The following is a 12856-nucleotide window of genomic DNA, read 5'->3' as shown; positions in this document are numbered from 1 at the left end:
GGAAGCCCGATGTCCCTCTAGGTCTCCAGAGGGCAGTATTCTGACCTCCTTCCTCCATCCTTATGCCTCTCAGTAGCGTATGACACAGAATCCCCCAGCCTGGTTCTTCATGGTCATGAGGCTGAAAAGAATTGGTCAAATAAGCTTGTGAAACACTGGTTAAGCTAATTACTCCGTTCCTTGGCTGCAGGACTTGTCAGAGCTTTTATTCTATGAATGAGGACTGAGGGTTTCTAGGAGGTGCACAGAACATGCCATTTCCCAAACTCCCTCGTCCACAGAATTCTTTTCTCTCAGGGTATTTCTCACGGACCAAGAACCTCACAGAACACACTTTGAGACATTTGCCATAGGGGATTGAAATCTTGCTGTTCCCATTTTCTGGATGGGCAGTCTGAGGCCCACAGAACCTGAAGGGTTTGTTAAAAGTGAAGCGTAACTACGTGGGGAGTTAGCCCTGCACTCAGAACACACGCAGCCTTTCCTGTGCTCGGCCCAGCACTGTGTTTCTATTGCATTTTGAGCATCTACTCTGTGTCCCTTGCGTGGTGCCAGGCTGGATGCACCCCACCAGCGGGGCCCTTGTCCACCTTGTGTCCTGGCTCTGCTTTACGTAGACACAGGTCATGTCCTGAGTTGTGTTTACCTGCTGGGGTGACGCTTCCCAAGAGAGGCCCCCAGAGACCCGGAGCCCATGCCCGGGCTGGCCCCAGGGCGATGGGCATGAGGGTGAGTGGCAGGCGGGGCTCCTGGGGCGTGCGGGGGCCCAGGAGGGTGAGCTGACTCCCCCGTGGCTTTCTTTTCTGCTTCCTGCAGGACATGCTGCCCATGCCCGGAGACCCGACCCAGGGGACCGGCAACTATAACATCGAGGACTTCGCGGACCTCGGCATGTTCCCGCCGTTCTCTGAGTAGCGGCAGGCAGAGTGCGGCCGGCGCTGGGCAGGGCCCCGCGTGCTGTGACGGCGCCACCCGCCCTGCCGCAGGGTCCCCCGGCAGAAGGCACCGCACCCCCGCGCTGCCCCCAGCGCAGCATCGTGCAGCCCACAATCAGGGCTGCTCGGCCACCAACGAGGAGCCCTGGTAGACATTGGGGGGCCGTTGTATTTATTGTACTTTTATCTGTGTACGCAGGGAGGTGAGCCCGTGGGGCCCGTGAGGTCTGGTTGTGAATAATCTCCTAGTAGACGATGTTCACCTATAAAAAGTCCAGTTACGGTCCCGAGTGCCCAGACCTGCCTGGGACACGGGAATCGGGTTTCTTCTTGCCTTTGACGCTGCGGACGGGTAGGGCTCGGGTGCTGGGAAGGGGGGCGAACAGGACGTGCTCCTCCCAGCAGAGGAGCACGGGGACCCAGAGGTGGACCTCGGCTCTCCTGGCCCCAGCTCAGCCACATCTGTGTGTCTGTCCGTCGTGCTGTGGGACGTGTGTACTCTGTGCAGTGTGACGTGAATCCCTTTCCTGACAGGTGTGCTGTGCCCCGTGTGTGTCCTGTGGCCAGAGTGAGTGTCCAGAATGCAGGGTGCGTGGTGGGTGAGAGCCCACACATGCAGCCCCTGCCCCCCCAGCTCAGCAACACCCCCACTGGTGGGAGCCTGGCCCAGGGTCCAAGCGCCGGGCTGGCGCCTCACAGAGTCTCCAGAAGTCGTGGCTGGGAGCCTGCTTGCTTTGAGGGGTCAGCTCTTCAGTCCAGGCGCCCCTCTGAGACAAAGGGGCCCGCTCCTCTTCCAGGAGGCCCCTGAGGGGGCGCTTGCCCCTCCTGGTTATGTGCAGGTGTCTCCCACCTTGCTCCCAAGTCAGCACCTGCCAAAGGCACACCTTGAGGTCACAGAGCCCAGGCCCGTCTGTAGTCTGTAGAGGAGAGAACGGGAAGGCAGGACTGTCATGCGGGCCTGCCCCCCCCCCCCCCCCCCGAGAGCCAGCCTTGGCGGCCACATGACACCCAATGACTCTGGAGACGGTTCAGGTGCGGACCCACGCATGGAGATGGGAAGGCAGAAACACCTTCCGCCGGGCTGCCTTCGCCTTCGTTCTGCAGCCAGCTGGGGAACAGTGACATCTAGCAGGGGACCGTGCAGGTCTGTGAGGCTTCTCGTTCTGATTCTGGCATGCACTCACCATGGCCTTGAATTCCTCAGGTGGTCTCAGGACAGGAGGAAGAGCCAGCTTCTAGAAGCTCCTATCTGGCTAACTCAGCCCCTGGTCCCTGGTCTCTTGTTTCCCTGTATCCACTGACTACTCCCTCCCCATGCCCTATATACTATACACTGAGGCAGGTGGTCTGTGTGGCCTCCCCATCCCTGGGCCCCGTGACTCCCATGTGGGAAGGAAGCTATGCACGCTGCCGACAGGTGGAGGGGCCCTCCCCAGGAAAGCCTTGCACCCCTCCCGGGGTCCCTCAGGCAGACCTCTTCGGGCAGCCAGCTCAGAAACAACCCATGTCCCCACCCCTGGGGCTTCAGAGGGCTGGGCAGAGAGGGCTCCCAGCTGCCTGGGTGCAGAGTGAGCTAGGCGTGCAGGAAGGAGCTGCAACACCAGGGGTGTTTGCATGGACCTCTGCAAGCTCTGCAGCAAACACCGCCCCATCTGCTGTCCAGAGGGGACCCAGATGCCCGGCTGGGCTCGTAGAGCTCCACCTGCAAAAGCCCAGAGGTATTTGGTAGGATCCCTGTGGCCAGTAGCCGGCGTGATGTGATGCCAGTCCTAGACTCTAAGTTCACACTGACGTCACAGTTTTTAGAGCGGCTTCTAATCCTTTGTGTATAGTGGTGATTGAGTGCAAGGTTCGGGTGCACCAAGGTCGTCTTACCCTTGGGAGCCTCTTTGCTGCAGGGACCTGGCGAACTCCATGTGCCCAGACAGTGCCTGAGCCAGCGCCCCCTCCCCCTTCCGCAGCCTGAGCCTACCCCAAGCAGGAGCACCATTATTTCCAGGAAAGGCACACAAATAAGGTTTCGGATCAAAGAATAATTTTTCTGAAAAATGAGAACAGATTTTTTTGTGACCTTTCCACCTGTGAGTATGGAGGTTTTGGGGGATTTCATGTGTGTTTTTTCCTTCTGTTTCCTGGAGGGCAGTGGGGGATTTCCTTAGATGTGCCCATCGGGTTGACCCTGGGACACAAGGCTGTGCCAGGACACGGGGGATGTGGAAGAGGTAGAGGAGCCTCGCCCCGGCGGCCTTCCAGCCACGTCTGTGTGTCACACAGGGGCAGGGGTGCAGACATCTCCAGGCTGGGTCCTGGAAGCTGAGGGCCATAGGGCAAGACAGGGAACAGGCAATATTGTGACGCAGGTAGACCGGTCAGCATGAGCTCTCTCCTCCATTCCCATCCCGCTTCCTGATTGTGGTTCTTGGAAGCTGTCATATGGCCAGTAAGAAAACAGACAGGGCTGGAAGGGTGTCTTACCCAAGAGATGACGCTCGCCAAGGATGCTTGAGAAAGACCCGAATAAGAATGAGAGCCGCAGAGGGGTTTTCCCAGTTTGGAGTAGGGCATCCCACGCCAGGCCGGCCCAGCCTGCTGTCGACATGTCCTCAGACTCCGGCCCACATTCCTCTCCTGCTGGAGATGCTGGGGTTCAACCAGGACTCACCCCCTCACTCACAGCCCCCATCCTCAACACGACCTTCACCGGCTTCCTTAGGCTGGGCGAGTGGCTTCCACAAACAAGCTGGGCCATGGCAGCCTGAGCCCTGGGGGAGGATGCAAAGCAGCCACATTGAAACTCCAGCAAGACTTGGTTCGTGACTATGGCTAAGGAGATTCTAGAACACTCTATGTGTCACTCCCACTAGTTCTGTGTTTAGCTGAGGTTTCAAAAAGGGATGGAGCCATCACAGCCGTGTTCTCCTCTGCTTTCCAAAATATTAAATCCAACCCCTTTGCTGTTTCGTGAACACCTTGCAGAGAGAGGAGGGGCAGGGGGTGCAGGGAGCCTGGACCACTCAGCCAGTGAAGATCCCATGTCTCCCCCAGATTAGCCACATGTGATGGTGACCTCTCATCTACTTCTGCCTGCCTGAGCCAAGGGACGGGACAGGCCCCGGGGAAACGAGTGGTGGTCTCATCCTTCTACGTCAGCGTTTGCGAGCAGCAGAGCTCTGCTGGGACGGTGACCCCCACTCGCTTGGGCCACCTGCTCCCTGTCGGTTATGACCTGTCACATAGTCAGACCAAGCCTCCTCAAAACTCTAATGGGTAATGAGTCAGGGCAGGAGTGGTCTTTATTGTACCAGAACCTATGAGTTTGGTCATTACTTGCCAGGGGTCCACTTTCTCCTCCCTCTGCCAAATCCTCATCTTGTGTCCTAAGGGGCCACAAGCCACCTGGCTGTCCACCTTTCCCTCGACTGCCCAGGGCTGGGACAGCTTGGAGATGGAGGTTCATTCATAGATGTGCCTGGGTCTTGTGGCCAACGCTGGTTGGGGCACCGACCAGGAAGGGGACAGGCTATTCCGGACGGGGCGACTGGCTCCCCGGGACAGCCTCGTGTTCCCTCGGAGATGACGGGCTTCCGTGGACAATGTAAGCACTTAATCATTTCTCTTGTAGCCTCTCTTCTTATGGCTGTGAGCTGTGCTGTGGATAAATCATCATTTGTATTTCTTGAATGTTCTCTATGACTAACGGTTATTGAGTTGGTTGTGTATATGTGTAACTAATGTAACTGCCTTTTAAAATTACATTACAATAAAAATGACTTTGAACAGTGAACCGCGCAGGCCCACTTGGTGACTGAGCCATTTGGGGAACCTTCTCTTGGACTTTGGGATGTATCTGGATCACACATCTTCCTGACGGCTGTGTTGTATCACTGCCAGCAAAGGTGGAGAGTCCCTGGGTACAAAAGAGGGACCCTTCCTAGGGTCTAGCTACGTAGGAGAGGAAGGGAGACGCTTGCCCTCGTATGTTCAGCAGAGCTCTCTAGAAGGCCCTCTGTGTGCTGTGTCTGTTCATCATCGCAAACCTGTGCTATGTGGCTATTAGTCCCAGTTTACGGATCATGAAACTGGACTCAAGAAGTTAAGTGACTTATCTAAGAACAGACAGGAGGGGACTGATAGAACCAGGACTTGACCTCAAGCCTCACTCCAGACACTGTCCTCTTTTTATTTCTTTTTAAAACTCTCCCAAACTTGGGGCACCTGGTGGCTCAGTGAATCATCTGCCTTCAGCTCAGTTCATGATCCCAGGGTCCTGGGATTGAGCCCCGTGTTGGGGCCCCTCCCCCTGCTTGTGCTCTCTCTCAAATAAATAAATAAAAATCTTAAAAAAAAAAAAACACTTCTCCCAAACTTGACTATTTTAATATGCTCAAGCCTCTAGTAAATAGTTAACAAAATCTATCTAACCTTTTTCTGTTGGGAGATGACTATTTGGAGTCTCACAAAATGGCAGACTTAAATCATTTAAAAACTTTTCCATCAAACATCTAGCATTCCTACTTTTTTACATCTTTATTGAGCTATTATTGATATAAAATAAACTGTATATATTTAGAACATACATGGGAGAAAGTCTTATGACCTTGAGATAGACATAGATTTCTTAGATACTCCACCCAAAGCATGATCTATATAAATAAAATTTTAAATTGGACTTCATAAAAAATTCAAAACCTTTGCTTTTCAAGCACACTGTTTGCAGGATGAAAAGATTCACCGTTGACAGGGAGAAAACATTTGCAAACCATGTATCTGACAAAAGACTTGTATCCAAAACATATAAAGAACCCTTTGAACTCCATAAACAAGTCAGTACAAAACGGGCAAAAAATTTGAAGACACTTCACCAAAGAAGATACAAAGTGGGAAATAAGCATTTAAAAAAAAATGGTTGGGGGACACCAGGGTGGCTCTGTGGTTTAGTGCACGCCATCGGCCCAGGGTGGGATCCTGGGGTTCCGGGATTGAGTCCCACATCGGGCTCTCTGCATGGATGGAGCCTGCTTCTCCCTCTGCGTATGTCTCTGCCTCTCTCTGTCTCTCTCTGTGTCCCTCATGAATAAATAAATGAAATATTAAATAAATAAATGAATGGTTGGGATCATTAGTGATCAGGGAAATGCAGATTCTAATTCCACTAGCCATTAGAATGGTTTAACATTTAAGCAGACTGACGTGTTGTTCAGCATGTGGAGGGCCTAGACACCCTCACATACCCACAGTCCTTTTGCACAACAGTTAGGCAGTTTCTTATAAAATTAAGCACCACATGCACATATGACCCCGTCTTTCCACATTTCCACTTATTTGCCCAGGGGAAATGAAAACCATTCCACGCAAAGACTTCAATGGGAGTATTCCTTGCAGCTATATTTAATCACCAAGAACCAGGAACAGCCTAAATGCCTGTCAGAAGGTGAGTGGACAAATGGTGGTACATCCATACAATGGAAACCTACTCAGCAACGAAACGAATCAAAGCGTAGATACAAGCAACCGAAAGATATATCTCAAAAACATCACGCAGAACAAAAATAGCCAGGCACAAATGTAACCACATGATTCCATGTTTATGAAATTCTGAGAAAGACCTCTAGGTAATCAGCAGGGTCCTGGGATGGAGCCCTGTGTCGGGCTTCTTGCTCAGTGGAGTCTGCTTCTTCCTCTCGCTCTGCCCCTCCCTGCTGCTCATCCTCTCAATCTCTCTCTCTCTCTCAAATAAATAAAATCTTTTTAAAAAATTGTTAAAAAGTGAAGGAGTAAGAAGAAAAAAAGGATGGGGAAAATGGAGCTTTTAGCCTTCCTGGCACTTGGAAGCTTTATGATTAAAAGTGTGATTTTGGCATGGATCTAGAACATGAGATCAGTGAAACATAATGAAGAACCTAGCAAGACACATTCAGAAGGGAATTTGTCCTTTGAGAGACCCAGCATCACAAATCACGGGGCTCCCAGAGAATGGTGGCAGGGAAAACACGCAGGAAAAGAAGACATTTTATTCTTAACTTACACAATATACAAAATACAGAACAGGAAAAATACAGTGCATGGAGATGAAGATATCTGAATGTTAAAAAGTGATGATGTATATTAAAAATTTGAAAGATAAACCTAGGAAACTGTATTTATAGAATCCAATCAGCAAAGGATTTCTCACACCAAGCATGAAGACCACAAACCATAAAGTAAAATACTGATGTGTTTGAACTTGCTGAAAGACTCATCTTACAAAAATGTGAAAAATGGGGTGCTGGATGGTTCAGTTGGTGGAGTGCCTGCCTTCAGCTCAGCTTATGATCCTGGAGTTCTAAGATCGAGTCCCACATTGAGCTCCCTGCTCAGCGGGGAGTCTGCTTCTCCCTCTCCCTCTGCTGCTCCCCCTGCTTGTGCTCTGTCAAATAAATAAAATATTTTTTTTATTTTTTATTTTTTTAAAGATTTTATTTATTCATGAGAGACACACAGAGAGAGAGAGAGAGAGGCAGAGACACAGGCAGAGAGAGAAGCAGGCTCCATGCAGGGAGCCCGACGTGGGACTCGATCCCAGGTCTCCAAAATCACGCCCTAGGCTGAAGGGAGGTGCTCAGCCATTGAGCCACCCGGGTGTCCCAATAAAATCTTTTAAAAAATGTAAAAAACAACCAATAAACTGGTAGAAAATATTTGCAATTTAAATTTTATATACCAAAGTGGTATGTGAGCAGAGTACTCAGAATCTATGAAGGATTCACTAAAATGAGTAAGAAAAAAAAATGAGTAAGAAAAAGACAACAGGTGCATGGCCAAAGAGTTTGAACTCAAATGGCATTAAACATATCAGAAGGGGCTGAACCAACCTCGTAATTCAGGGAAATCCAAAACTGAAACAAGATAACTATGTCCTGGGATTTCCTAAGTCTGATCAACACAGTTATTATTAAGGGTACGGGGAAGCAGGGACACCTGCTGATGGGAAAGGAGCCGGATGCTCTGGGGAGTGTTAGGTGACGTCCCTCCAGGTCAAAGATGTGCAAGGCCCCTGACGCACGCAGCGACCCCAGCTCCACACCCTGTCCTAGGAAGCCTCCAGCAGGAGCATGAGGGGACAGTGACAAGGAGATTCGCTGTACTGTGTGTAGCAGTGAAAAGTGAGAGACATCTAACCGTCCCTCAGGGGGGACATGAATAAACTCATTTAGTCACACAAAGGAATACTCTGCTGCCTGTAAAGTGGCTTGTTGCAGTGTGCAAAAATTCTAAAAAATAGGGTTTTGAATTTAAAACATTGTTGGTATTTTTATAACTCAGGACAATCACATATTTTGTGCATAAATAGGTAGCTAATTAGATTTTAAGGAAAAGAGTGCCATAAACAGACTGACAGGCACCACTCTGGATAGAGAGGGTGAAGAGACAATGTGGCTGTAGGGTTTGTACTTCTGAGTTCCTTAAAGCAGATTTAAAAAGAAGGGTGAGTGTGGATGGAAAATAAAGGGAAGAAGAGGCGCCCCTGAGTGGTTCAGTCAGTGAAGCATCTGCCTTGGCTCAGGTCATGATCTCAGGGTCCTGGGATCGAGTCCTGCATCGGGATCCCTGCTCAGTGGGGCATCTGCTTCTTCCTCTCCCTCTGCCTGCTGCTCCCCTACTTGTGCTCTCTCTCTCTCTCTCTCTCTCTCATTCTCTCTCTCAACTAAATAAACTATTTAAAACAAATAAAGGAAGAAGAAAAGTATTTGAAGAATTAGGGCAAAATGTTCAACAGCTCATCTCATCTTCGTACTGAGCCGGGAGGGAGTATTTACCCTTCTCTCGAATTTGCTGTGTTGTGGAAGTATTTAACAATTGCACATAAACCAGTAAGTGAGAAAGCAGCTACTTAATTTCACTAAGTAGTCAGGAAAATGCAAATTGCAGTAAAAATGAGGCAACGTTTCTCGCCCCTAAGAGGTTGCCAAAAGCACAGAAGAGTACCTACATCCATCACAGGTACAAATGCACGTGCAAGAATTTTCTGAAATATTTTTGGTAGAAATCTACATTTTCACAATTTGAGTGACGATATCTCTTTTTTTTTTAAGATTATTTATTTGAGAGAGAGGACATGAGCGGAGGGAGGAGCAGAGGGAGAAGCAGACTCATCGCTCAGTAGGGAACCTGATGCGGGGCTCATTCCAGGACCCTGAGATCACAACCTGAGCTGAAGGCAGATGCTCAACTGCTGAGCCCACCAGGTGCCCAAAGTGACGATATCTTTTAATTGAAAATAAACATGTCTTTGACCCAGCCACCTCCTTTCTAGCTGTTCCTCCTGGTGAGAGAAGAGCCTTGAAGAGTGCAGGTGTATGTGTGAGAATGTATGCTGCAGCGATACTCCACAGGGGGAGAAAAATTGTGGATTGAGGCAAAGCCAAATAGACGAATGGATGAATAAATAGAGGAATGGATGAATAAATGGAAGAACATCCTTTCATTCAATGTTACATAGCATCACCTCTGTGTGTGAACAAATACAAAACAATCCCATTTCAGGCCTGACACTTGTGAGCCTGTTTCTCCCCCAGACTCCCCCTGCGTGTTCTCAGTGTGTTGGTGATGAAGTACACCTGCTGGGCACGGGGCTGAGGCTCCACAGGGAAGGCGCACCCACCTGTGGAAACCTCATTCCTGGGGAAGAGGCAAGCAAGCAGAATATGACATTCCAGAATGTGCTGAGGTTTCAGCGTAGAGGACCCCATCCTGCCCCAACACAGATGGGGAGGTGAGGCGGGGGAGGGGCTGGAGGGCCTCGAAGGCTGTGATTAGCTTGGCTTAACCAACGGGTCCCAGATGGGGCCCAGCAGCAATGCAGCCTTCCTGCTGGAAGCCCAGCCTGTGGGCTCTGCTTTTGTGGAAAACACTTAACGGGGCTCCCATCTCCAAGCCCAAGTCCCTGATAAACCCCAAGGTGGGTATGCGGGCCCTCAGTGGGACACCAGCCTCTGGTTACAGCCCGACTCCTGACTCCTGACTCTTCCCACAATTTTACAATTCCCCATGGGAGTCACATAAGCACGCAGAAAGCAAAGAAACCTGCCCAGGGCTGGCGGGAAGGGAAGCCAGCCGGCACCGCAGCCACCTTCCAGCATGAGGGCGTGTCTCCTCCACGAGGCTCCTTGAGCGCAGAAGCCACGTCCACTCCTGTGTCTCGTGGGCCGTCCACCCAGTTTCCCCTGTGGTCCTGAGAGCAAGCTGCACCCCGGAGCCTCAAGTGTGGGGCCAGACAGGCCAGGCAGCCCCGCAATGGTTCAATGGCAGTAAGTTCCCAGCGGCTGGTGGCAGCTCGGTAGGGGAAGTGTCCGAGAAGGGGGCCATGCACCCCTGCACCTGCAGTGCTGTGGCTCCTACACATGGATGGAAGAGAAGGCAGCCGAGACAGCTGCTGGTTGTCATGGTGGCCACCGGCTTAGCCCTGGGGAGACAGCCAGGCTGGGGTTAGCAGGACGTGGGGCACCAGAGCCTCCCCTCTGGGATCTTGCAGCGTGGCCCCCGTTTACGGTGGGAATTGTGCGGGAGACCATTTCCCCTCCCGGGTGCACATGGCAGGGAGGCCGTGTGACGGGGTGGTGGTGTTTAACCTGGGCCAGGCTCTGCAGGCAGCCCCGAGGGGAGACGTCCAGGGAGGGCTGGGACACCCCCACATGCAGGCCGGTCCTGTCACCTAAGAAGACAGCCCCACGGGGCCTGGGCCAGGGAGTAGCTCAGCCCAGGGGTCTGGGACATTCCCAGTTCCAGCCATGAAACCCCACGTCCCATAAACAAAGAAAACAAGGACATTTGGTCACCCACCCGGGACCCCAACGTTTGCTGACTGTGTCGGCAAGGCACCGACAGGATTTTGTAAGGCCGCAGATGGCTGGAGCTGGACAGGATTTTGCTGGGAACCGCAAACAGCATTCTTAGGTAACAGAAGGGGAAACAGAGCCCAGATGTTCACTCGAATCTCGCTCTGTTTCCCAGAAGCTTAGCAATAGAGGAGCGCCCCTCTCAGCCCTGATCGTCTCGGGAATGGGGCTGCGAATCAGACCCACACAGATCCCACCTAAAGTGGGATTTTCTTTTATTCAAACAGGCTCCATGCCCAGCATAGAGCCCAGTGCGGGGCCCAAACCCACAACCCTGTGATCGAGACCCCAGCTGAGATCACGAGTCGGACGCCTAACCCACTGAGCCACCCGAGGACCCCAAAGCAGGGGCATTTCTATGCCACGTGCAACTCCCCAGACCTGTGGAGAAGGCCCTTCCCCTCAGGCCTGGGGAAGGCTGACCCAGCCAGTTGTGCAGGTCCTCCATGCATCCACCTGGAAAGGCAACAGCAGAGAAGGTGACCCGGCCAGGCAGCCTGGTCCCCTGATAGAAGCCTGGAGTCTTCGAGGCTGGGCTTTGTGCGGAGAGCACGCTGTTTCTGCCCCGAGGAAACCCAGCTCCAGATCCCCTGTGGTCTCGCTGGACCCTCTGAGGACCCGAGGCAGTGGCAGATCCTGGAGCCTGCCCTCCTGGAGCAGAGGGGAAGAGGCCCGGGGCAGACAGGCAGCGATGGTGGCCACACAGAGTGGCCTGCGGCCGGGGGTCCCCAAGGGGGGTGATGTCAGAGCCAGCCCAGTGTGTCCATTTCCCTGGGCTGCCCTGACAAATTAGCAAAAGTGGGATGGCTTAAGACAGCGGAAATAGGGACGCCCGGGTGGCTCAGAGGTTGGGCATCTGCCTTTTAGCCCAGGGCATGTTCCTGGGGTCCTGGGATTGAGTCCCACATCGGGCTCCCTGCATGGAGCCTGCTTCTCCCTCTGCTTGTGTCTCTGCCTCTCTCCCTGTGTCTCATGAATAAAAACAAACAAACAAACAAAAATGTATATATTCTCAGAATTCTGGAGACCACATTCTGAATCAAGGTGTTGGCAGGGCTGGTTCCCTCTGGGGGTTGAGAAGAGGCATCGGGGCTGTGCCTCTTCCAAGGTTTCGGTGGCTGCCAGCCATCCTCGCCTCCTGGGCACGTGCCAGCACGCCCCCCATCTCGGCCGGGCATCCACAAGACGATCTTCCAGGGTCCCTGTGTCTCAAATCTGCCCCCTCCTTTCTCTTGCAAGGGCCCACTCATTGGTGTAGGGCCCGTCCTCAATCCAGGACAACCTCATCCCAAGACCCACAACCTAATTACATCTGCAAAGACCCTATGTCCACATGAGGTCACTTTCTCATGTCCCGGGGGTTAGGACTTGGACATATTTCAGGGAATGCAACTCAGACCACTGCACGCAGCAAGGTGTGAGGGACAGTCCTTCTGCCAAGATGTGCAGGAATCCAGACTGTCCCAGAATGGTGGAGGACGCCCAACAGAGTATCCCGGAGTGCCAGGAGTAGCCAGCAACACCCTTGCTTCTGAGGTGGGGACCAGGAGAGGTCCGCATCGGTAGCCAAGAAGCCCTTGGATAAGCAGAGACAACAGGTGCATGAGGCAGAACCACGGGACGGCACAGAACAGCAGGCCTGGGAGAGGCAGCCCGCAGCTGGGCGCACTCAGTGCCAGAGCACGAGGCTCCAGGTCAGCGGCCCTGGGGCTCCTAGACCCTTGGGAACAAGTTAGAGGCTTCCGTCTCTTCCCTAATATCCTCCCTTCAGGCTTCCATCTCCACGGTCCACACCAGCCTGACTGCAGAGCCTGGAAGACGTGTCACTACGGAGGTTGGGGACAGCTGACCTCCCCCCGTCCCCCAGGTGAGGGAGGGGGCCAGCGCCTCAGTGGAGAGCAGTTTTCAGGAGGCTGGGGTCCAGCTGCACGCCTCTGTGGAGTCAGGATGTGATCTGTTGGGCAACGGGAGGTGGAAGGAGAGATCGTATTGGGGAAGTTGGCCTCCAGTTCTGTCACTGGTGAGGCAGGTGGGAGGTGATGGGGA

General features: G+C 52.5%; 1 protein-coding gene across 5 annotated transcripts in view; it reads left to right on the top strand.

Annotated features, from left to right (window-relative positions):
- Positions 1 to 4719, top strand: part of ARNT2 (aryl hydrocarbon receptor nuclear translocator 2) — a 157317-nt gene extending 152598 nt beyond the window's left edge. For all 5 annotated transcript variants that reach the window (XM_041752488.1, XM_041752487.1, XM_041752490.1 and 2 more), the window contains exon 19: positions 817 to 4719. In XM_041752488.1, the coding sequence (XP_041608422.1) occupies positions 817 to 915 (99 nt within the window). In that variant the 3' untranslated portion in view covers positions 916 to 4719. The remainder of the gene's footprint in view (positions 1 to 816) is intronic.
- Positions 4720 to 12856: the final 8137 nt, after the last annotated feature.

Source organism: Vulpes lagopus, chromosome 4 (assembly GCF_018345385.1).
Source record: "Vulpes lagopus strain Blue_001 chromosome 4, ASM1834538v1, whole genome shotgun sequence".
Taxonomy (NCBI): domain Eukaryota; kingdom Metazoa; phylum Chordata; class Mammalia; order Carnivora; family Canidae; genus Vulpes; species Vulpes lagopus.
Note: the sequence above shows the minus strand (reverse complement) of the source record. Positions and strands in the feature narration are given on the sequence as shown.